Source organism: Emys orbicularis, chromosome 4 (genome assembly GCF_028017835.1).
Source record: "Emys orbicularis isolate rEmyOrb1 chromosome 4, rEmyOrb1.hap1, whole genome shotgun sequence".
Lineage (NCBI taxonomy): Eukaryota > Metazoa > Chordata > Testudines > Emydidae > Emys > Emys orbicularis.
Window position 1 is genome coordinate 106,206,408 of NC_088686.1, and position 26,545 is coordinate 106,232,952.

The following is a 26,545-nucleotide window of genomic DNA, read 5'->3' on the forward strand; positions in this document are numbered from 1 at the left end:
TCAAATTAGAAGACTCTGTCAAAAAATAGTGTCTTGTCAAGGTGTGGATAGAGCTCCAAGTAGCTGCTCTACAGATTTTGGAAATAAGAACTTTCTACAAATATGCAGCAGATGCTGCCTGAACTCTAGTGGAATAGGCTCTAATGTGGCTAGGTGGATCTAATCTGGCTAATTTGTAACATGTCCTTATCCAAGTAGATCTCCAACTGTATAATCTCTGAGAGGATATAGTCTGACCCGTAACCCTCTCTGCAAAGGCCACACACAGTCTAGGTGTGTTCCTGAATGGTTTTGCCCTTCAGTGTAAAATGACAGTGCCCTTAGTACATCAAGTGTATGAAATTTAGCTTCTCCCAAGGATGAGTGAGGCTTGGGGAAGAAAACTGGGAGATTAATAAACAGGTTCACACGGAACTCTGAAATTACTTTGGGCAGGAATTTGAGATGAGGCCTGACAGTAACCCTGTCCTTATGAAACACTGTATAAGGGGGACCCAGTCATGAGGGACTGAATTTTTACTACCCTTCGAGCTGATGCAATGGCTACTAAAAAGGCAGTCTTCACTGGTAGGTGATACATGGAACAGGTTGCTAAGGGATCAAAGGGATTCATCAATCATGTTCGTACTATACTGAAGTCCCAAGAGGGAGGGGGACTCCCTAACTGGAGTAAAGACATGAGTAAAGCCATTAAGAAATCTAGCCACTCTATAGCATGGCCCTGCTTAGGTGAGTGATGTGCAGATATTGCTTCTAGATGCACTCTTACAGAGCAGATTGTTTCAGGGCTAGTAAATACTCCAATATTGCTGAAACGAGTCTTGTTAAAAGAGACAGCTCAGCTGCAGCTGAGATGTTTATATAGAAAGCCTCTTCCACTTCCTTTTTAAGTCAGTCTAGTTGAGTCTTTCCTGCTTTGGACCAGAACATTTTGAATTTCAGCTAAACAGCTTCTTTCAGTGGACGTCATTCAGCTAGCATCCAGGCTGTCAGATATAACAAAGCTGGCTCCAGTTACAGGATCTGACCGCTGTGTTGCTAGACTATGTTGGGTAGGACAGGTAAGGTGATTTGGGGGCTATGTTGAGAGGTTCATCAGATCCAAATACCAGAACTCACTGGCCCATGCTTTGGCTATCAGTTCTGTATCTTGCCTCAGTTTCATCAGAACCTTCACTATCAGAAGGACTGGCAGAAAGGTGTACATCAGTCCAAGTGCCATTGAGTGAGAATGGCATCCATCAAGGAGTCTGGGCTGGGATTCCCTTTGAAACATAATATCTGACACTTCTTGTTGTGGTTTGTGGCAAACAGGTCTATTTCTAGAAATCCAGAAATTCTGGAAAGACTCTGCAGGATTGAGTCTTTGATAGACCATTTGCAATTGTCTGAGAACTGTCTGCTAAGTTGATCTGCCAACGTGTTCTGAAGGCCAGGAAGGTGCATAGCCACTATTGTGATTTGATTCTGAATGCACAAGTCCAGAGCCAAATGGCTCCCTGACAGAGTAGAGATGACCTGGCTCCTCCTTGACTCTTGACATAATATCAGTACTTGGATTGTGGATCCAGGGAGTAGTAGGAATAATTATGGCTCTGAACTCAATTACATTTATTTGGAGGGGAGCTTCTTGAGGGGCTATGCCCTCCCACTTTTAACCTGCCTTAAAGATGAGCGACGGAGGGGGAAGAGGCAGAGAGGAACAAGCGGAGATGGGGCCTCGGGGGAAGAGGCAGCATGGGGCAGGGTCTCCTGGGGAAGGAGCAGAGCAGCAGGCAGGGCCATGGTTTGAGTGCCGATGGCCCCCGCACTTCAAGGGTGCTTCTGGCGCTCCTTCAGCCCTGCAGCTTCTACAAGGGCTTGGGGCACCCATTTTTTCAGAGGCCCCTAAATTGGCCAGGGCCCCCCAAATTGGGCATCGGCCCCATGGCCTTGTGTGTTAATCCACCACTGCCTGGAATTTGACACCATCCCCTATAAAGTCTATGTTTTGAGTTGGAGTAAGCGTGGATCTCTCTCTCTGTTGAATTTGAGATCCAGAGTGGCAAGGATCTTTAAGGTTATTTGAATTGAGTTGGATCACTTGTTGGGGTGATGATTTTCAGATCAGCCAGTTGTCAAGGTAGGGGCAGACCTGAATTCATTGTCTCCTAAGATGAGTTTGCATGACTACCAAGCATTTGTTGAAAATCCTTGGACCGTGTTTGTGGATTGTGGATCGGATGCGGATACAAATTTTTTATCTGCGCAAGGCTCTACTGACAGTGAGATGCTCCTGATTCTGAGGTATGTCCTGTGGTCTGGCTGAATGGATATGTAGAAATGGGAATCTGATGGGTTGAGAGCCATGAACCAGTCTTGACCAACGTCCACAATTCCCTCATTAGAGCCTCACCATCCTGAACTTGAAACAGTGGATGAATTTGTTGAGACACCGAAGGTCCAAAATGGGATGCCATTCTTTGGGATGAGAAAATAATACCCCTAAACTAAGAACCCACATGTGAGGCCACTTGGTCTCCTCCAGCAATAGCCCACAGTCCCAGGCCCGGTCCACTGTGTCTCTGGACTTTATAGTGGATTTGCCTTGTTCCCACTTTGGCACGGTGGTGCTAGTTGTCATCAGTCTTTTGACCAAAAGAGCCCCATTGGATGCTAAAATGAAGAGGAGAAGAACCAACCCAGCCCAGACCCCTCACTGGGATTGGGGCATTTCCCAATCAAGGTACAGGTCTGGGCAGAACAATCGAAATGCCAAGATTGTCCGGAATACAGACAGAGACACCTCTCCCCCACTCAGCAGAGACTTTTCCCCTTCAGAGAGGCGGGTCTAGTCCATGTCGACCTACATGGGTTCAGGCTGAAGCATGGATGCAGGATATTGACTGGTTCATGCCATCAAAACCAGCATGGCTCAAAGCGTCACCCTCCTTTCTTGGCAGCACTCAGATAGACAGTTGTTAATTTTAATATATAGATTGATAAAAGTGTTCAGGCCAGCTGGAGACTCTATCCAAGCCAGCTTAGCCTTAATGTCATCATTGAGACCATGCCAAAAATGATGGCACTGAGCACCCTTTTCCCATTCTGTGTCTGCACCAGAAGTCAGCAACATAATTATCTGCCCACCAGCATCCTTGCCTTAGTGTCTGGAGTGCAACCACTGCCGTGTTTGTGTGGTTCGGGTTGCCAAAAATCACCAACATCCAGCCCAACACCTCCTCAGTCAGCAAGCTGATAAGCCTCACCTTGGTCTTGTCAGTAGGACATGTCTGCAGGTACAGTAGAAGGCGAAGATGGCACTGATTTAGAAACCCACAGAGCTTTCCCCAGTCACCACTGAACTTGCTGGGCAACGTTATTTTTGGCTCTCAGTAGGTTTTGGGTCACAGGTGGCACAGCTTGTGCTTGCAGGGTGGCATTCACTGCAGGGCACTGATCTGGGTCTGTAGATTCCGCAAAGCATTCTCTAGCTCCACGAATAAGATGTTGGCTTTAGAGGGGTCCATCCTAGTAGCTAAGCCAGGGACTTTCAGGCTACTCAGACTGTTGTGACCAGGGTGTGGACAGTCAAGCCTAGAAGCTGGAGCAGGAGTCAGGAACCAGAGTAAAGGATGAGAGCCGGAGTCAGTAACCAGAAATCAAGCCAAGAGTCACAGCTGGAGTCAGGAGCAAGCAGGGAAGCAGGGCTGGAATGGATTTGAGTGCGGCAGGGAACAAGGCTGGCACAGGAGTAATCACAACTGAGGACATAAGTGTTGAGCTTGTTGCTGCTGCTGAGCTTATAAACAGGCCTTGCTGGCTCTGTTCAGCCAATCAGGCAGATGAGTGGGAGAGGACTCCCTGCTCTGTCTAGATAGGAATGGGGAAAAGAAGCACACAGCTTCCAAGGGAGCCGGTTCTATCCAGAGTACCCTGTTTTTGAGGGGAAGAGACTGGTTCTGGTGTCTTAGATATTGCCACCGTCAGCCTCACTCGGAGACGAGTCCAGTACTAGGCCCACAATTAAACCATGCAGTACCATATATGCTCTGGGTACCCAGATAGCAAGTTCTGAAGTGCTAGTACTCAGGAACACATTTCTGATTTGACTGGTATGGAGATGGCAGGTGCCAAGTTCGTGCCAAAGGGAAGGCATTGAGAGAAATACAGTCCACAGATTTAGTGGGTACACATGGTGCTCTTTTCATACATGGTGCTGGCACAGAGCTTTTGGCCCTTATGGGGCTGAGGCCGAGGCAAGTCAGAAGTCTGATATCTATGTCTTTACTCTCTAGGCACTAGAAAAGGTGACCTGTGCTTTCTGCCCTGTCAGACGAAGTCAACACCAGAATGGTGGCAAATGGGAAGGCAGAAACTCAGCTCCCTCAGCACTAATGGAAAGGGACGAACCAGAGGAACATGGGTTTAGCTCTGCCTTTCCTCCTGGTATTCAAGCTCTCAAGGGAAACAACTTCAGGCAGGCTTCTTTAGCTTTCTGAATTTGCTTCAAGACGACAACACATATGGAGCATAGCTTGGAAATATGTCCATGTCCTAAGCAGAATAGCAACCAGGAGTGCCAGTCATTAAGCACCACTGAAGCGTCACATGAGGGCAGGTTTTGAACCCAGGAGATCTAGCTCCTGCAGTGTCGCTAGCACTCCCGTGAGGTGGACAAAAGGGAGGGGTTCTAGCCTAAACTGAAATGTATCTAGGTTCGTGTTCTCTCTCTATATATATAAATAAATAAATAAATAAAAGCCTGCAGGTAATAACTATATGTATTAACTACTAAGTACGAAGACTATTAAATATGTTTGCATAGTGTGCAGAGAAGAAGACAGACACCACACAAGAATTGTGTCTTACTGCCATGGGCATTAGGAAGAAATTGAGGAACAATTCAGCCTGCTCTAGTCTTTATGCCCTTGGGTGAGGAGGCAGGGGACATCTATGGCACAGGCATAGCCAACCATCTCCATTGGAGCTAACAGAATCCAGTGTTGCACACATGGGGCAATGCGCACCCAGACTGGAATCTATGTGGACAATCACTTGAAAAATAACTATGCACTACTTTAGATACAGTGGCTTACCTGAAAGAGCTTTTCTGCAAAACATGTTAACCTTGAAGAAGAGAAATTATCCACAACTTGCGTCATCAAAAATTAAAAAACAAAAAAACAAAACAAAAAAAATCCTATCTGTTTAACAACAGTGAGAAAACCCATTGAAATGTGTTTGGATAAGGTATAAAAGAATTGTTCTTTAACTTAATATTAAACTTCTCCATTAATATTGTGCATGAACATCCTATACATATATTTATGTAACAGATACATATATCCTACTTATGCATAGCTAAATATTGCATATATTAACATATATTTACAAAATTTTACAATATTAATAAGGCACTCCATTGAAACTATAAAATCAGAACATTTCAAATTAATGGGATCTTTCTTTCTGAGCTACCCATTTATTCTTTCCACAACAAAAATAAACCTGTGACAACTGAAGACGTAGGTTTGGAAAAAAAATATTGTGTGTTACCGGGTTTACTTTTAGAACTTGTGTGTCACTTCGATACCACAGTAGGGATTGCAGTGCAAATGCCTACATTAATTAGATTAATTGGATTAATATGCAAACCTATGTATGATTACTGTTATACTCTATACACACCTTTACAGCATGATTTCGTATCCTCCTTGGAGATCCAGCAAAAGGTATGTCTATACTCTGTCTCCCATCAGACGGTTTAACAGTAACCCTTTCTGCAGGAGTGTGCGGTCTCCTTGGTGGAAAGATTTTTGGAGGTCCTGGTGGAGGAATATCGGAAGGAGATGGAGGAACAGAAATTGATCGTGGAACATCTAGTGAACTTTTTGCTTTACCACGGTCAGTAAAGTCCGGAGAACCTGCATAAACTGGAGCAGTTGGACTGCCATGTTTAAACTGCTGTCTCTGTTGCCACTCGTATAGCTGCCATACAGTACCATCCTTATTAGCTTTCCTCTCCTCATGGGACATTTTCAAGTGACTAACACGGTCCTGGGCATATTTGTAGTCACTTGGCAAGTTGCGATTTGGTGGAGGAGAGCTCCCTGAAGGCTGCCTGGTATTCTTTGGCAAGGTATGATAATTTTCAGGAAAAGACGAAGACTGACTGGGACCTTGACGAGTTAGAATCTGATCAGGAGCAAGACTGTGAGAAAAAGAGATATAGATTTAAATGTACATTTATCAATAGGACTGGCTAAAGTAAAAACATGAATTATATCTTCTAATTAATGTTACCTTAGGAATTATACAAGATTCTGATTAAAATTCACTTAATGTGTACAAAATGAAGCTACTATTGCCCCGGTACCTTTATATAAAAAACCTGCACTATTCACATATTAAGATTGCAGTAATCTGGTAAGTAATTTTACTTTGAGAAATATTTGAAAGCCACAATTCTTTGATCAATGATCAGCCTGGACCTACCACAGCAGAGCTAGCTTTAAGGGAATAAGTTACATTACCTCTATGTTTAGAAACACTTGAAGTCAAGTATGCAAAGAACTGAGTCATAGTTGTGTTTATAAACAGCAAATACTATAAGTAAGTAATTTTTACGTTTAGTTAAAAGGTACATTGTTCACCACTAGATGGTGTAGTTTGCTGTACAAATGTGATATATTAATTCATTTTAAAAATTACATTACCTTAAAAATCAGAGAGGAGGAAGAAACCTCACCAGACAGAATAAGCAACCGTTATGCGGATTTTGCTTCATTATACATAAAAGAGATAAACCATTTCTTAAATTCTTTGATATATGAACATTTGTTTGGAATGTTCTAGTCCTTATGAATTACTCTTTTACATGCTATAATGCTACTGGTCCTTGCTATCTTAAGCAGCACATAGGAATTTACAAGGAAATTCATTTATAGTCCTGCTACAAAAAAATGGCACTTCCTGGGTTCAGTACAACATGCAGAAATTAAATTGCAGAAATTAGCTCCACATTTGGCCAGCAGCTTTCACGCAAAATCTGTTGGCTTCCAACTTTGACCTAGTTGACTTCATGAAGTCTCTTCACAGCCTGAAATACGAGAATGATCTCACTTGTCTATTATCCCATTCTGCACTTAGCCATCATTATTTTGTCCTTTTAGTATCTGAGGGTCATTTGCTTCAACATCTCCAGTGAGCAACATTGCTCACTCTGCCAAACCATGTAAAGGAAAGTGTGGGATGGAGGGAAAAGATTATATTTTCTTAGCATACAAGATGGATATGAAGAACAAAAAGAGAGCAAGTGGTTACTTACCAGTAACTGTTGTTCTTCAAGAGTTGCCTCTGTGTATTCCCACTCATGGGATTTGGTGCCCAGAGGCTGTGGAACTGCCTTGAAAAATTGTGACTCAAGTTGGGAGGCTCTTGAGAAATCTCATGTGAGAATAATGTCATTACCCTACTCTATATAAGGAAGTGCACGCCCCACCCCAACTCAATTTTTACTCCCAAACTGTACAGTCCTGATGTTATTTAGAACTCCGAGGTAGAGGAGAAGGTGGGTAGTGTGAATGCACAGAGATGACTCTAAAAGACCAAGTAACCGCTTTTTCTTCTTTGAGGGCTTCTGCACTTCCATTTATGGGATTCTAGTGGGCAGTGCTCCATCAAGTAGAACGTGGGTGAAGAGAGATTAGCTAAATACATACTGTAGCATGGCACCACTCTTCTAGACCGGACACTGGACCACGATGCTAAGTGCAAAATGAGGTGCTTGGTGAAAGTGTACTCTGAACTGCAAGTTGCTGCTTTGAGTATCTTCATGAAGGAAACATATCTAAGCTGTGCTGCTGCTGCTGCAGAGGGAGGCTCTAAGGAGTGGGGTTTTAAACTAGGATGTTACTGGTTTCCTAGTCAAGATGTAACACTATTCTATATACCTCCAATCCAGTGTGAGTGTGTAAGATAATGGATTCTCACTGGCATCTCGCCCATATGCTTCAAATAACCAATTAGATTTTTTAAAGGGCTTGGTCTTTTCCAGGTAAAAAAAGAGCACTCTCTTCACGTCTAGGAGAGGAGATTCCCGTGGGTGGGAGTGAAGTCTAGGGAAGAACACAGGGAGGGAAATGCAGTAAGAGAAGTGGAAATCGGAAACCACCTTAGGTATGGAGCTGGGATGAGGCCTCATGGTGACTTTCTCCTTGTAGACCACCCTATTAGATGAAATGGCTAGCTATTAAAGCACTAAGCTCACTCACTCTCCTAGCAGACTTTACTATTATTAGGAAGGCTATTTGATCAATAGATGCTTGAGAGAGATTTGTGCAAGAAGTTCAAAGAGGACCAGTCAGCTTAATTTCGACAAGATTTAGGTTGCCTTAAATCGGAGCTCTTTACTGAGGGGAAACACATTTACCATGCCTTTAAGGAACCTGGAGATTGTTGAGTGACAGAAGATAGGTTTGTTCTGAACATAATTGTGATGAGCAGATATTGCTGCCATATCGACTTTCAGCGAGGCTATAGCTAAGCCCTGAGACTTAAGGTGTAGAAGCTACTCTAGGACTGCAGAGACCCCAGCTTGAGATGGAGCAAGTACTTTACTAGTGGCACAGATAGTAAACTATTTCCTTTTCAGTTTATAGAATTTCTGGGTGTAGCCTTCCCTGTATTACACTAAGGATGGCCTGAATTCTCTGAGAACAGAAATAGTCCTCATTAGTCAGAAGTCCAATACTGCACAGTGGAGCATTTCTGGGTTGAGATGCAGAATTCCTTCCTGGCTTTTGAGACAGGAGGTCTGGAGAAAGAGCAGCAGGTATAATAGTTTTCTGACAAGCAGCAAAAGATTTGGGGATACCAGTGCTAGTAAGGTTACATTGGGGCTACTAATACATTGTTTGCTTTGTGCAACCTGATTTTTTATAGGACTCAGGTTATCAGAGGAACGTGAAGGAAGGGAAGGTGTATACAATGTGTTGAATCCAGTTCAGCAGAAATCCACCAGGGAGAGTTTTTGTCCCTGTGTGCTCTGTTGAATACAAGTGGCATTTGGTGTTTTGTTCAGACATGAAGAGGCCCATCATTGAGTGGTCCCAATGGTGAAATAGTCTCTGGGCACCACTGGTTTCAAGTACCACTTGTATTGATTCTGAGACCTCCTGCTGAGTGAGTCTGCCTCCACATTCTTTCTCCCGCAAGTTGTAGAAAAATAGGGTGGAATTGGTTTTGGATGTACCACAGCCTGTTTTCTTGCCTCCACAGATAAAGGTTGGGAATGTACTCCCTCCCCCCTTGCTTAGACATGTAGTACATGGCTGTGTTGTTGTCTGTACATGTCTGTAGTGTTGGCACTGGTGGTCACTGTGACGTTAGAGGAGAGGGAAGCAAAGGGTACCCTCAGAAGGACATTGCCCCCATTTTCCCACCAATAAAACTGTTGAAGCACTTGAGGTGGAATGGTCAGTTTTTTCTGAAGGCTGTGAACATTTCATGCATAGTTACCTGCTACCCAGCTTTGCAAGGATCTAATGTTCAAATGTGTAGGATGATGACACCATCAAGCCTAGTAGCCTTAAGAAAAATTGTGGTCTTTACCAGGTGTGCTCTGAGAGTTGTCAGGATATCTCAAATTTTGAGAAGTCTCTTTTGTGAAAGAAAGGCTCTGGCCCAAGTACAGTTCAGGACTGTTCCAATGAAAGTGATACTCTGTGCAAGCTGAAGAAATGATTTCTCCCAGATAATTAATTCCAAAGACTGGAAAAGTTGCACATGTATTGAATCACCGAGAAGAGGTCTTGTTGAGAGCTGACCCTTTGAAGCCAGTTGTCTAGGTATGGGCAGATGAATATTCCTTTGTGTCTGATGTATACAGCAACCACCAGGACACACCTGAAAGTCTTAAAGGTCTGTGGACAAGCAGAAAGGATGGACTCTAAAACGGTAGTATCTTGTCCCCTCACAGAACCTCAGGTATGTGATATGATCATCACATGAAAATAGTTGTCCTTTAAGTCAAGAGCTGCATACCAACACCCTGCAATAAAGCCGTGCACATCCTGAACCTGTTGAGGTTTCTGAGGTCTAGATTGGGTCTCAAACTGTCACTCTTCTTGGAGATCAGGAAATACTGGTAATAAAATCCTTTCCCATGGTGTACCCATGGAATCTCCTCTATGACTCCCTTGTTGAGAAGGGAATATCCTTCTTCCCACAGGATTCTTCCGAAAGATGAATCAGTGAAGAGGGAAGCAGGAGCTGGAGGATGGTGAGGTGGCCTGGTGCAGAATTGGATAGTGTCTATTACCTGTGACTGGAAGAAATCATGCACCAGATGATGTAGAAGAGAGATGAGGCGCAAAAGGAGGGAGAAAGAATTGGAGATGTGGTGCACATTGGTGTGTGGCTGTCAACCACACCATCAGAATTGCTGCTTGGAGGCTGATGCTGAGGACCGTGAAGAGGTATGATGAGGAATCCTGCCCCTATACCATTGAGGTAGTTTGCCAGCAGCCTGTTTTGGAAGTAGCTAATAATGCCTCTGGGATTGCATTCCTTGGCATTACAAGAAAGTTTGTCTCTGGAAGCAGAATGACACTCTGTTCTCTGAGTGCGTAGCAAGCCTACAACCCTTAGTGACTAAAGTCTTAGCCATTTTTTTCTGTTCCTTTGGTAAGGAGTCCCTCACGGCATCCTACAAGATATAAACGTAATGGGACATTATGGCCTTATAATTGGCCACCCAAAAGGCTAATGAGCCAGATCAGAAGACACTTATGCCAAATATATAAAGCTTACTCTGTTACCTCACACTGTCTCCCATGCTGCAGACACTGCCACGGAACTAGCTGGCAAATGTTGTAGCAGGAACTGATATCCTTCACCTGGCACAGGATATATCCTGTCCGCTTGTTTGGACACATGCAGGAATGAAAAGGGAGACAGATATTTTTGGCTGTGTTGAAAATGCTGGAGCTAGGAGGTGGAGACAGCTTCTTCCTGGTCTACATCTGTAATATGTCAAACAAGGGATCAGATATCTCAGGGGCCATGACACCTGCTGGTAACTGAAGAGTCTCTGCCATTCTCCCAAATAGCTCCTAAACGGTTTCTGTTCATCATAAAAGGAAACAGAGAGAACTCCATTTGATTGTCTGGTGAGGTGCCACCTGCACGTTCCTCCACAATGGACCCATACAGATCCTCTGAAGGAATCTCATCCCATTATTCCAATATAGGCAGATCCACCTGAGGATAAGATGGATGCAGTGGTGGTATCAGGATGCATTAGTACCAGATGAGGCATAGGCCCTGGAGAGGGCACTGATGTCAAGTGAAAGCACTGTTCCAGAAGGAGAATCAGTGCCAATTCCTAGGTCAGCATCAGAGTTCGTCTTGCAGTTTCCAAAAAAGGCCTTCATAAAGTCCTGTATGTAGGGCCACATTAGCAACTGATCAGGGACCTGCATGATATCCTTCTATGATATCTGGATTTGAGATAAGGGATGAGGTCTGGTTTCCTGAGATCTAATCAGGGGACCTGCAAGTTCATCTACAAAGGTGCTCTGAGGCAGGTCTGTATTGGGACTGAAAGATGGCACCGAGTCAGGTTGCAGAAAAGGATTCAATTGGTTGGTTAATAGCCTTGACCACGGACCCCACACACAGTCAGATGCAGAGAAATTAAAAGTGTTATTAGAATCTGAAACAGTGAGGAGTCCAAGTTATTTGGTGCCAAGATGACTGGTTCTGGAGGAGCATTGAGAAGAGGTGACCACACCACTGTCTGAGTCTTCAAAGCACCCATGGGTCTCAGATTGCAGAAGAGGATTGAGATGATGCTTCCTCTTTTTCTTCAGTTTATGACTCTTGTGGGGAGATGTACTTCCTATTCTCCTTCCTGAAAGCACATTTGACTGTGCTTGAGGTACCAAGGCAGAAGCTTTAGTGCCAGAGGTCAGGTCTGGAGTTTATACTGAGCAATGGTGCCAGGTGAGGAGTAGGCACTGAGGTGGGCACTTCCTGTGTCAGCATCAGGGCTAATGAGGCCTAAAATGGATGCTTTGGTTGTGCTGGATGAAGGATTCCATGTCAGTACAGGGCCAAGAAGATCCCAGTCTTGAGACAGTAGTAAAGGCAGCCCTGATGATGAAGCAGTAAATGCGTGTCTTGGGTCCTGTGTAAGAGGACCTTGGCACAGAGACTGGTCTCAGTTTCCTCAGCAGGCCTGCTGAAGTATCAGGCTATAACACTGAGAAGCCAGATGAGCCTGAGTGTAGGTGTAGCAAATCGTATATTGGGTTACCGAGTGGGTCTCTCCAAGACACAGAAGGCACAGGACATCTCTGGTATGACTGCCAAGCAAGATGCACACCTCACAAAGCCTTTACGTGGCCCAAGGTCAGATTTATTCTCGATAAGGTGTTGAAGGCTCCCAGTACAGGTGAAGGGCTATTCACTCTTAGCTATCTTATACTATTCTAAACGAACAGTTTAGAATAAAGTTTTAAGCTAGACTAAGGGAAGGTCTAATCGTAAGGACACAAAGCAAATTCTGTTCACTTTCTAAAGCGGCAGCAAAAAAAAGTGAGGCAGGTGGGGGTGTGAACACCCTTATATAAAGTAGGGTGATGACCCTCACCCTTGTGTGAGAATGCGTATGAAATCCCCTCAACAGAGACAGTTGTTCAAGGCAGTTCTACAGCTTGATACCAGGGGAGCGAAATCTCACAAGTGGAAACGCATAGAAGCTCTTGAACAAGAAAAGTATGGCTCTTACTGAAAAGAGCCAAGAATAGGAAAAGTTCTCTGCAACAGGAATTATTTCTTGCTATATTTGAAAGGGGAGGATATTGCTCAGCATGAGCGTGTTTAATAGGAAAGTACTAAATAGGTTTAGCTTGGGTTTGACTCATAAAAGAATTAAAAAAAAAAAAAAAACCCCAAAGACCAGATTCTTCTAAAGTTCAGTATTCACCATGTCTGCCTGTGCATTGAAGTCTTCAGATTGAAGGCTGGAGCATCACCTCTGAATGACTACAGGATGTGGGCGCCCCTCACTTGGAATTGCTTAAAAGAAAAATCACTAACCTCCTGGGAACATCTTTTAAAACTTTCTACCTCAGTCATTTTCAACCTGCATAATCTTTTTGGCTGTCTTACTTTACAAGGGTGTGTTACTGAGAGCCAGAGCTTATCAATGCCATAGAACCAGCTATGGGCACTATATGAAATGGGAGGAAGAGTACCTTTTTAAAAAGGTCTTATGCCACCTTCCAGATATTAAAGTGTTGATCCTGAGCCTACAATAATTATGCAAATGGACCCCTAGAGCCCACACAGAGTCTCAGTGATATAAATAGGTCTCTGTGTAGACACATGAAGTTCACTAGCATGCATCACATTGCAGGATCAGGGTCTTGGTTTGTTGAGTTGAGCCAGGAAGCAACTTCATATGTATTTCATGCATCAGCAATTATGAGGTTTTTAAAATTTAAAATAAAAAACTAACGTTTATAAATATTACTTTTTAAAATGATGGGTATATACATTTAAGAAATAGGCATCAGATTTATTGCCCCAAAATAGTGCATTCTGCAAATCATATACTGCAAACTTATTATTATAATTTACTGAATGACAGCATAATCCATGAACTGTGAAGCACCATAAAACTAAGTGGGTTGTTCATGGTCAAATCCAACAAATTAAAATAAAAAGTGAATTACACTGGCCATCTCTCAAAGTTAATATTACTACCTTAAATTTCTATAACACTCTTCATCACATCCCACTAGCAAAAGTTTCATAGAAAGCTTTATGGTAACAATACGCCCGGTCGTTTTATGTCTCATTCAAAAGATGGCATCTGTAATTGCAATGTCCCTAGCACCAGGCTGGGAAATTTGCATAATATTGACTCAAGGGAAAAGTGAAATCTGTTAATTTTCCTAATGCCTCCTAGTTAGGTACTAATCAAGTCTGACCATTACCCACGATTTCTTTCTTTTTTTGGGGGGGGGGGGGGGAAGAGAGGAGGGAAGCGAATGTTTTCAGTGGGTTTCCTATAACACTGATAGATTTTAAACTGTTCTGTTAATTTTTAATCATAATTATAATGTTTTTAATTTTTTGTATGTTTGTGTGGCTAGTATAGAACACCAAAAGAAGATAGTACATTGTATTTATATAGCATACATTAGCAACAGTGCATGTTTGGAAAAAAATACTAAAGACATAATTTCCCCTACCTTTAACAGTATCCACCCAAACAAATAAATAGGCAAATAAAACAGAATGATAAAAGAATTAAAAATTATTGAAAATATTAGATTAAGGCAGCATACAGGCCTCTGATGGGGTTATTTTGTTTTTTGGTTTCTTTTGAGGGGAGGTGAGTGGACAGAAGAGGAAATGAGAGGAGCAGAAAACTGGAATTTCACATAGTTTGCATTATTAATTAATTGAAGTCTCTTACTGGAACTCCAGCAGAGAAATATGAACAATTTTAATATGTATTTAATTTTTTTTTTTTTAAATCACAATTTGAGTCCTCCCCACCCATAGGTCACACATTCGATTTTCTCCTATTCATTCAATATTACCATTTCATCTCAATTTCATAAGTTTCCTTTAATATCTAAGGCTCTGATCCTAAAAAGTTAACTCCATGTGGGAGGACTTGTGTGACCGTATAGCCCCCAACTAACTTTACTGGGACTCCACATGGAGTAACTTGCAGGATCCGTAAAAGCAGATACCTATTACTTATCAGACCATCACTTTCCAGAAAGAGAGAGACCAGAGAAATACATATGTGCACACCCACCTTGAAGAAAAATAAACAGATGAAAATATTGGTAAGTTACAGATAATACAAACATTAAGCATTCCATCTGCTTATACGCCCTGGCTTTCATGTAAATTTCAGACTAAAAAGGAACAAGATGCATCTTGTATGCCACAGCGACATTTTAGTGCTGCTTTGTTAGACATATTGTGCATCCAAAATACTGAAGAATCCAGTTACACTGCATTTCATGTATGTGTTACATACCAACATGACCCATATACAAGTATTGTGGGGGAAAACAAACAAGGGGGAAAAGATTAAAATTTCTCTCTCTCTTGTTTTTAAGTGGAAAACAGGTTAAACTTGTAATCTATTTTGTCCATGAATAAAAGAGGACTTTAAGAGTTAGTCTTTTCATATTGGCTCTTAAATTTTGAATAAATTCAGGTCAAAATTTTAAAGAAAACATCCAATATGTTCAAAGAGAATATAAACATATACCAATAGCTCATCTTTTCAGTTGACAATCAAAATGTGAACACATTTAAGGAAATGTTTTCATCAGTATCATACTGACTTTTCCAAAATTCAAAGTACATATTTTAAAAGTGTTATTCTGCACTGGATGGATGAGAAAATTAATAGTAATCACTGCATACTATCTTAATATGGTAGCATTCTGCTTGGTATAAAACAAGTTATCTGACATTTGTTTTCCTTTATTTTGAAAACACCACAATTAACTATTTAAAGACTGGCTTGTTACTAACCTTTGTGTGTCTCCTTTTTGGACTTTTACCCAATGCTCCACTTGAGTCATGTTGTTTTTCCTTTGCATCTGTTTATCCGGATTTGCTCTGGGAACAAACCCTCTTTTATACAAACTGGTACCATTCTGCTCCACTGGGCCAACACTCATGTTTAATGAACTAGGAAATGTCCCATTCTTCTCAACTGGCTGAGGCTGAGCTACTTGGGGTCGAGATGCACTTGTTAAATCTGGAAACTGATCAACTTCTCCTGATGTTAATGGATGCTTAAATTTTCCCCTCTTAGCTTCCAGAATTTCTTTTCTGAAGACATAACGTTCCTCATCTTCTCTTTCTTTTCTTATCTCTTCATGCCTATCGTATCCAAAGGTTTCAGTTGCTTTTTGATAACTTTCTTTTATATCAGCAGTATCCACCTTTGCACGCTCTTTGCAGGAATCCACATGGTTAGCTTGGGGAACAGCTTGCTGATCCGCTTTTTCTGTTTCTCTGCAATGAAAATATGTGCTTATGTGAACACCACTTTAGTGTGAAATCTTAAAAGAAAAGTCAGTGTAGATTTGCTAAGATTTTAAGAAAGGGAAGCCCACAAAAATAGCCTCTACAGCTGGTGATAACCTGATGCACCAGGGGTGTGTGACTGCAGATAGGACTGGGTGAGAATCCTTTGTTCCCCCATTTATACAAACCATTACTAAGGAAGCACCAAAGAAACTTATTTTCAGCTGCACTTTGCTAGAAACAGTTATACTTAATTATTGAAAAATAAACTGAAAATACTGATAGCACAGCATAGTGTTCAACTTCTGTAAATGTAAAATTGTGTGTTACAGGGGTTGGGAGGGAAGAAGTTGTAGACTTAAAAAATTCCCAGGAGAGGAAAACACCTGCCATGTGGTATAAGCGTCTCCATTTCAAAGGGGAAAACATTCTCTTAGAAGTATTTTTATAAGGTCCAAGAATAAGGCATTTCTCATAAGGATGATATAGCAATATCCAGAGAGAGATGAAGTCCCATCAGAAGCAAGAGAAATCATTCTAACCCTTCGTCAATTTGGTGGCTAAATTTTAACAAGACTATCACAGATAAAATTGTTAAATATGTTATTTTAAGTACTTTATTTTAGGTATTTTCCTTTTTTCTAAACCTTGCCAAAACCCAAGGCAGAATATCTTTTGAGATTATTTGATAATTGGAAGTGTTAGGTACTATTGTTGGTTTATATTATTTTTGATAGCTAGCCCACTTCATCTGTAACTTTCCTCATTTAATCCTTTTTGGCAGTTTATTAAGATGTCACTGATCTCTAAGTAGCACTACATCTTCTCTGAAACCATATGACCTGATAGTCAGTTTTTGGTATCAGAATCTGTAAAGCTTCAAAGTACATAGCCTAGCTGTCAGGGGCGGCTCCAGGCACCAGCGCACCACGTGCATGCCTGGGGCGGCAAGCTGCGGGGGGCGGCCTGCCGGTCACTGTAGCGGCAGCTGTCAGGGAGCCTTCGGCGGAATGCCTGCAGGAGGTCCACCGGTCCCGCGACTTTGGCGGCAATTCGACAGTGGGTACGCCGAAGCCACGGGACCAGCGGACCTCCCGCAGGCGCGCCGCCAAAAGCCGCCTGACTGCCATGCTTGGGGCAGCAAAATACATAGAGCCGCCCCTGCTAGCTGTGAAGCCTTTTCTTGGAGTCTCTGTTTATTAAATCTGTCAGACTTTGGCTGATATATTTTTTAACTGGCAGTGCACAGATATTAACCTGTTTTTTTAAACGCTATATCAAGTAAAAGATTTTGGGACACAGAGGTCCTAAACCAGACTATCCAGTGTCACCGTGACATTCCCATCTTCAAGAGACTAAAGCTATATTTTCACTTTCCTTTTAAGGGCCAGACAGAGTCTACACTGCTGAAGTGCCATTGTGTGAACAAATTCCATTCAAGAACTGGGCAATTCTGTAGTTCTGCACAAGCCCTTAGCTGCCAAGATTCTAAACACGTATAGAGCTAGTCAAAAATAAGGACACATTTTTTGCATAAGGTTTGTCCCTTTTTTCGTTGAAATTTTTGAATATCAATTTTTTTCACCCATCTCTATTTTTTAAAGAGACAATTCTCAAAAAAAAAAAAATTTTTTTTTGAGGGGCCTCACCATGGCAGCCAGTTTGCAGGGCTTGGTTCAAGTGTATTCGGAGGTCCAGGAGGATCAATTCAATTGAGCCACCCTCCCATGTAATTATACGATTCAAATTGCAAGGGCAGGTATACAGGAAAGAACGGAGAAGGACGGAAGGTCCAGAGGTAAAGACAGGAAATAGGCAGCATGCAGGCAGCATGATCACTTCAGAGTCCTGAAATAGCTTAAAGGGCAATCATCCAGGCACAGTTACTGAAGCAGGGGAAGAAACAAGATGGTAAAATACCTAGGCTTTGTATTCTCTAGGGGGGAAAAGTGTTGTTTTTTTAACTCAAGGTAAAATCCTAGTGAAGACAAAGCAGTGTGTAGTGTTCACACAAGTTAGCAGGTTCAAGAGACTTTGGGAGAGCCTACACCCAGTCAACTTGGGCAAAACCTACAAACTGCCTTGTCTTCACTAGAATTGTTTGAGTTAGCTAGCTCGTGTTAAGACCACACATTTTTCTTAATAAAGACAACCTAAAGAGGAAGGGACCCTGAATCACTCCCCCCCTCACACACAAAGTACCCCCACTTCTCCTGTATCCATGTCAAAACAAGGAAAGCAGGCAAGCAAGCAGCTCCAAATGTCTGGACAGAGCCTGGGCGCTGGTGTCTCCACTATTCACAAAGTACAGCTCTCCCCATCATTATAGGATGAGGAAGAAGAGAGCCTGAAAAATGCCCTTATGTCTAATTGCCTGAGGACTAAAACCATACTAAGTTTCCACTAGCACATCTTTATTCCCTATAAATAAATCAATTTTGCACCTATAAATAAATCTGTCCCACTTATTAATAAATTAATTCTGTCCTACAAACTCCTACCCCTATCAAATAAATCTCGATACTGCCACCCTTCTCCAAGCTCCCACCTCTCTTCTTCCCACTTGAAGTCCCTATCTTTCTCCTCACACTGCTGTCTTCACCCCCAAAGACCAGCCCCATGTGTTTCAAGAATAAAGACTGACCGTTTAAATAAATACACAGCTCTCCAACCATAGTCTAAGTAAGCTGAAAAGAGGAATGAATGATGAAAGATTCTACCTCATCCAATACAAACAATATTAAATAATCATTGCTAACTGAAAGAGCACCATCTAAAGCAACTGGAGTTAGGGATATGAGTACCTTTCTGATAAAAATGTCTGCATTTTCATCTTCAGCAGTTACTACTAACTCTCAGTCACATTTTCAGTCTTGTGCATGGTCATAATTTACATGCTACTAACTTTCTTGGGATTTTCCCCACCAATTTTTGTTTAGATTTATAGTGCATGGTTACACAGGGATAAAAGACCAGCAGCACAGCCGCGGCTGGCCCGAATCACCTGATTCGGGTTCGCGGGGCTGGGGCTAAAACTCTCTGTGTAGACACTCGCCAGCTGGGCTGCTTAACTGTTCAGTTCTCCTTCCGGGGATTTATCGCTGTCCGATTGTAGGCCACTTCCCCAGTGACCTTTGGGGTAGGGAGGAGACTCAGGCCTACCCAGTACTCCAGGTTCCAGCCCAGGGATTCTCATGCCGCTTTTTCCCTTTAACAAAACTACCTTCAATTCCTTGGGCCACTTCCCCACAAACCCAGCTTTCACCGATGCTTCACTCTTAGCACAAGGCTCTTCTGTGCTCAGGCCCAGCAGCCACCCTGGAGCTCTTTCTCACTCCCCTGGACCCTGCCAGTACTGAGCTGTCCATGGTGCTGCAGTTCCCTTTGGCCAGCCAGGAGCACCAATTTCCTTCCTCTGGCTCCAGCCAGGAACTGCCTGTCTCTGGCACTGCAGCTCCTTTTTATATGGCCATTCCAGGCTCCGATTAGCTGCTCCCTGAAGCCTCTCTGATTGGCTGCTTCCTGAGCAGTCTCTCTAAGCTGCTCGGAGGACTTAGCTCCACTGCTCCTTTCCTGGGATGGGTGTGCCTAGACCCTGAGGCCTCCAGAAAGGAGCCTCTGGGCCTGGTACATCCCGTCACAGGTTCAAATAAAGATGCTCCTTTTCTTATTTTTTCAAATTGCTTTTCAGACAGTTACGTAAGTACACATCTTTTGAATATTAATTCCTTCAAACAAATGTTATTCTACCTTCACTCTCTGTTTTATTCCTTCACAATTCAATGTTAAATATGGGTGAAAAAATGGAATCAGTATGTAAAATTTGCAGGCCTCCCTGATATTTTTCCTTTCAATTGTTCCTAGCCATAACTTATAAAGAACATACCGTATATACTTGTTCATTAGCCCGTTCATTAGACCCCCCAAGATGGTTAGGTAAAAATAGCAAAAACTGTATGACCTTTCATAAGCCGACCCTATATTTCAGGGGTTGGCAAACTTTGGCTCCCAGCCCGTCAGGGTAAGCCGCTGGCGGGTCGGAACGTTTTGTTGACCTGGAGAGTTCACAGGCATGGAGCCCCTCAGCTCCCAGTGCCCGCGGTTTGCCGTTCCCAGCCAATGGGAGCTGCGGGAAGTGGTGCACCACTTCCCACAGCTCCCATTGGCTGAGAACGGCGAACTGCGGCCAGAGAGAGCTGAGGGGCTCCATGCCTGCAGACGCTCCAGGTAAACAAAATGACAATGTATTAGATATTCAATTCAATGATTCAATAGAGTTTAAAATAATCAAATTTTGGTGTAGACCTGTTTATAAGCCGACCCCCACTCTTTGATGCGTCACTTTTTTACCAAAATTATTCGGCTTATGAACGAGTATATACGGTACATAATGGGCATCAGCATGCAGCCAAAACCAAAATCACAGTTTTGGAGCTAGATTCCAGAGCAAAAAGATTAGTTACTGGTAGGTCTGTTATTTATACCTAGAAAAAGAAAAGTAATCTCATTACAGAATACAGGTATGGACATTGTTAAAACTGCTTCTGACAATAATTAACTGGAAAACACAAGGGTTCTGGAATTTGAAGGTTATCCGTTGTTTATTGTTTGAGAGTTTTGCCAAAAGCAAGCACTAGGCGCAGTACTTCTGGGAAACTGCACTGTGAAATTTTAATCTTCAGAGCCTAAGGATTAAAAACAGGATAAGCCCTCAGTATAAAATGAGTTCTCTTTTCAGAATAGGTGTAAGAAAAGGAATACATTGCCAAAGTCAAAATGTAGAAAAGTAGTACTAAGTCAATTGTAAGAACAGGGAAAAACTGGAAGCAGCTGAAGACAAACAGTTATTGTTTGATTTAGTCCTCCCCTCACTCACCAATCCCAGGTTAGATAGGGAAGTCTTCAGCAGGCTAGAGGATATCTCCTGTCTATTACATGTTCCTTTGTTCTACACTTTATAAAACTTAAAAGACTGGCACAAATGTTTCTGAAATTGTGTAGGATGCTTACTAGTGAAGTGGGCCAAAATCTTTCAGAAAAAAATAGTTATCACCTGCATTTCTATGCATTTACATCTGTATCTGAACTTGTCATTAACTCTTCACTAATTTTGATTACCACTTTAAGTAGAGTTTTGAGATCCCTCTTTGAAAAATTCAAATGTGAATCTGAATGTGAATTTCTGTCAACTAGCTAAACCGAGGATTATTTGTTTCCACACAAAAGATGCAGTGGTTCAACAAAATCAGTTTTTAAATCCATTTAGCTAAAGTAGTGCAAACCTTTATGTGGATATGCAAATCTGTTTACACATGATTTACATAGATATAATCAAGTTAATGAGTGGTCAATAGAGGGCTGCACCAATTTAGCTAAATCAATTTAAAAAATGATTTTAGTTAAGACACTGCAACTTCTGTGTGTATCCAAGACCCTAATTCTATAGTCATAGAACTTTACCTAGGCCACTCGGGGCAGGAGGCGGTGTCAAGAAAATGAGGGTGATGTGCCAAAGAGAAGGCAAGATTTGCGGTTCCTGGGAGACAGGCAGGTCAGGGTTTGCTGGAGAAGCAAATCCAGGCATCACACTCCTTTATACAAGTCCCTCTCTCCCAGTCTGAGAATTGCCCTCTGCCTGCCATTGTGTACCACACCCTCCCTCATGCTGTGAAACAATGAGACACATACATCATAATATGTTTTAAAAAGGCCTTGAGATCCTGGCTGGATCCTTTGAGATCCCTTCCTCTATGTAGGAGGTAGGAGAAATAAAATGAAGGGAGTCACACACTGAACAGACATGGAGACATACCCCCTCACTGAACAATGTTGTGCTATGGGCCATGCACAAGCATCCCATTGTGTTACAGGAACCTCACGTCAAACCCTTTTTAACCAACCAACTGCACTGGAACCTGCTAAAGTTGCAACAATGAAATTGAAAGCCCGCAAACTCGACCTCCTAGATGCTGGAGGGAAGGTGAAAAAATCCACTCAGCAGTTTGCCAGTTTTGCCATATGGGAAAAATCCCTTTCAGACCCCAAACAAAGTATGGCCATTAACCTAGCCCCCTATCAAAAGAGATCAAGCTCATTAGATATGGGTGGGTAACGGCAGGTCTCGAACACAGTCAAACTGATGAGTCATCAGCAGAAAGCAAAAGAACTCAAACTGGCTACTACCAGCAGTAAAGGGAAAGAGAAACTACCCCGTTCTACCTATCCCAGCAGGTAAGAGCCAATCAGCCAACCCCGCAACGCTCCACTGTCCAATGGCAGGGAGTGTAGGGGAAAGAATGTGAAGGCAGGAGGTGTCCCCGTTCCCTCCAGACCCATCAAAGCTGCACTCTGGTAGCAAGGATGAGATAGATCAAGGCTGAGTGTTCTCAGGTCCCACTAATTTTATGTAATATGTAATGAGTATACATGAAACAGAAGAAGGGAGTGAAAGTTGATTAAAATCAATTAACGTTTGAATAAGCTGTAACAATGACCTACACGTCATATACTGAGCCAACATTAACAGTATTTTGTTGCTGACTGCATTTTGCTATTACACTCAGACTATCAATTTTTTATTTCTGTGATGGGTTTTCAAAGTTTGCCTCTCAAGGACAAACTGCTCTTGCCTCTCGGTTTGTCCCGTTTGGCGACCAGCTGTAAGAACAATTCATCTTTAACTATGCCCCCCCCTTTGTGTCATATCAGCAACTCAACAGTTAATACGTTTTTTTCTTTATTATCTTTTACCTGAAATAAACATATATAACTAAACAACCTCTTCACGTTGCATATCCACATATCAGTCAGAGCCCTCCAAAGAGGTATTTAATTTAAAAATTACAGAAAAAAAGAATAAAAGGGAGGTAAATATTATATATCCTTGATGTGAACATTGAGGGAAATTCCTTTAAGATGGCATTATACTAACATCACAAAAAAGAAAATAAATATTATTTAAGGTGTGAGATAATCTTAAAAATTGATTACTGTTGTAGAGTTCATAGTCTCTTCTTATCCATCATCATAGGGGCTGGTCTTAAAAATGGAGTCTCTCTTACTTTTTGTCTATTTATGTCCTGTCTGAGCCAAAATAGAATTTTTCTGGTCTCTGAGAGCATTTTCAACTGCTAGCTCCTCATCCCAGCCTCTTTTGAAATGTACTGCTCCATGATTGCTTTTTCATGGACTTCAGAATTTCAGCACTTCAGAAATGAGCTTTAGAAAAAGTAGTGCCTAGGAGCTCCAATCACAGACCAGGACTCCACTGTGCTAGTTATGTAACATAGAGCATATCCCGCCCCCAAAATGTTACAAAACGCAGTGTTAGAAAATACAGTAAGTCAAGATGTTAACTAATACTAGTTTCCAAGATGTATCTACACACTTTTATTCCATAACTGAAAAACATGGGAAAATTAAAGTTGATAAGTATATTTGTCCTTTTCTTATAGTTTGGTTTTTACTCTCTACTCTTTAGAATACCCCTCTTAGAAATTTGAAAACAGTATCCCCATTCCACTCCTCTCCAAAAGTTTTTTTTTGCCCTATTTTTTTCTTTTTAAACTTGCTTCATTTCATTGTCCAGAGACTTAGTGCGCAGCAAGCCAGGGTGTGAATAAATCTATAGCGCACTAGCCTGTTGCACAGTAAGTCACTGTGGACCCTGCTACAGTGTACTAAAAGTTCCATAGTGTGCTGTGACATACTGCACTCTATGGATCTTTTAGAATCCAGTAGGAGGGTCCACAGAGTGACTTAGTGCGCAACAGGCTAGTGAGCTGTAATTTCATTCACACCCTGGCTTGCTGCATACTAAGTCTTCATGTGGACAAGCCCTAGTACTTTCTTTGTGTACCAGCACCACTGATGCTGTCAAAACAATTTTGAACTTTACTTTGTGCTCCCTAGCTTGTTGATTCATTAGCATCTAAGTATACTAATGTAGGACAGCTATTAAAAACCCCCACAAATTTCTTTAAAATCAGAATGAATTGTATACATCTTTATTCACTGATTTAAAAAGTTAAAATGAAAAGAGTATTCTCTTGCTTCTAAAAATATATTTTAACTCACTACTCTTGATTTTTGAAATAAGTTTTTAGCTGCAAGTTAGTAACATATTAAACTTGCCTCTTCAGTGATGAACGTGTTTGCATCAGAGTAGCTTGATTCATGGCACGGATCCAGTCATTCATATCCTCTAGGGTATCTGCACTGAAGTAGTATGTGCGCATTCCTGAATGCTCTCCCTGACAGCCAATAACAGAACTCTTATTATAAATGTATGCCCTCATCCCTGTGTGGACAGCCTGGAAAAGCAAAAAGCAAAGACAAATTAGACAAAACTATTATTCCGAGCCTAAAAATTTATTATAACTTGAGTGGTTACCTTAAAAAAAAGTTAAGAGTTCTCACAGTATCCTCCTGTATAAAAAATAGAAGATATCACACTAATATAACCACTGCAGTGTGACAAATGTTGAGTTTTAATGTCACTTTGCAATTTTATTTTAGATCAGTTGACGCTGTGTAGTTCCTTTCCCTCTTTTTCATATCATTAAAAAAAAATTGCAGCATTTTGTTCTGTTTTTCATACCAATAATTGGAGTTTTTCATTTTACTCCTATCTTACTTGATGCATTTTATTTGCGGTGAACACAATACAAAACAAACTAATGGATCTTTTAGCAAGAATTGCTTAAGTGAGCCAATTTTCCTAGATCATATCATGAAGCAATCTGTTTAGAAGAAACACAATACAAATCTTATCATACATGTTTTTTAAACTAGCATTTTAGGAATAATTGTATTGCATGTTAAGACCTTTAGGTTAAACAATATACTTAAACAAAAAACACTAAATTAGCTACAAAAAACACTACACTTGATAATAAAGTTAGCAACATTTATTGAATTATTAAAGCACATGGTATTGTATTTCAAATGTTATTGCATACAAAAAGCTTCCATGTGCCATCTCAAAACCAAAACTATTTGAGATATTTAGATACATCAAGCTGCTAGCAGCTAAGTATTAAACTTCAACACTGACATTTCTATTGTTCTTATGTACATAATTTTATATCAAATGTGTGTTTTCATTATTCTAGTCTAGTTATGTTTAGTCAGATCTTACCCACAGTTCCATAAAAAGACATGGTACCTAAATTACTAAGCAAGTCTCATGAGATGCTCCTTCCTGAAACAAGCTACAATATTTCCTGTGTGTTACATTATAAATGCACTTCAAAAGTAGACAATCAGAACTCATCTGCTACTGTTAACAGAATTAACAGCAACTGACAGCCATTCACAGAATCGTAAGTGAGGTCAGCAATTTTCAAGTTCTCTCTACTAGTTAGTACTTCAAAAATCCTCTATTTTAGCTTGAGAAGCTTTGGTTTTATTTGGTTATATTTATTTAATGACAGAATCAATGAATCTCCCTCTTTTTTGTTGCATTACCAAGCACTGGAACGGACTATAAAACTCCATTTATCTTGTAGGCTCATGAAATCAATATTTTGAGCACATTAGTAATTTAACAGTTCACAGTTTTTGGACAAACTACAGCTAGTATCAACACACACAAATACTAACTACACAAAAGCATTTTTTAACCAAGTGAATTTTTCATTCACATATACATATGTATAAAACAAACATGCCTTTTATTTTATAAGCTACATTCCACATATAACTCTTATAGCTGGACTTCTGTTTTGATGGAGTCTTTTCCCACTTGTTATTCTACACTGAAAAATACCCTATCATCATACTTGGCTTTAGAAATACAAACAATTTTGACAGAACACAATATGTTTGATCTTGTGTGAAGCTACATGATCTGTTATATACTCTAAAATTGCTGAGTTAGTGTTAACATCAGACTCTCACTTCAATCATGTGCAAACTTATTCTAGAATAAGGGGGTTTTCCCACTATTTCAGCATTTCATGTTTTGTAGACAACTTGCTCCCTCCCTTCTTTTTTTCCCAGAAGGGCTGCAAACATTTGAACATGGTCTTTCACTCACCTACATGACCGCTACAAGGGAGCCCTCTTATTTCCTTTAAGACAGCTCTATCATATATTTTGTTCTAGTGCAAGTCTTTTGGCTGCCACTTCCCATCTCACTAGGCAGGAAGGTTGATCGGACCAGCAGTGTATTAAACAGGACAGCTTAGAAAGAAGGGGGACAGCACATGCCTGGGATTCCAAGGCCTTCCACGTCTTATTGGCCAGCCAGGGGGAGGGGAGGATGGGAGAGAGGGTGGTGCAAAGAGGGAAGCTGACTGGCCTCTCACATCCCCCTAACTTCACCATTAATTTAAACCTCTACTGAGGTTTTTGGGGGCACCTCAGCTGCCTATCCTCCCTCCTTATAATTGTAGTATAGTAGCTGTGGTCTTGGATGCACAGAGTCTGACCACTCACCTGTTTTGGGATCAAGAACAAATTTTTCCCATTGTGCCAGTCTGGC

The 26,545-nt window shown here is 41.5% G+C and overlaps 1 protein-coding gene across 1 annotated transcript in view; it reads right to left on the reverse strand.

Moving 5' to 3' along the window:
• Positions 1–26,545, reverse strand: part of PLEKHA7 (pleckstrin homology domain containing A7) — a 291,060-nt gene that overhangs the window by 50,879 nt on the left and 213,636 nt on the right. Inside the window, exons 9-11 of the mRNA XM_065403332.1 lie at positions 24,193–24,371; positions 15,559–16,047; positions 5,671–6,193 (exon numbers count right to left, since the gene is read on the reverse strand). Coding sequence (XP_065259404.1) covers positions 5,671–6,193; positions 15,559–16,047; positions 24,193–24,371 — 1,191 coding nt within the window. The remainder of the gene's footprint in view (positions 1–5,670; positions 6,194–15,558; positions 16,048–24,192; positions 24,372–26,545) is intronic.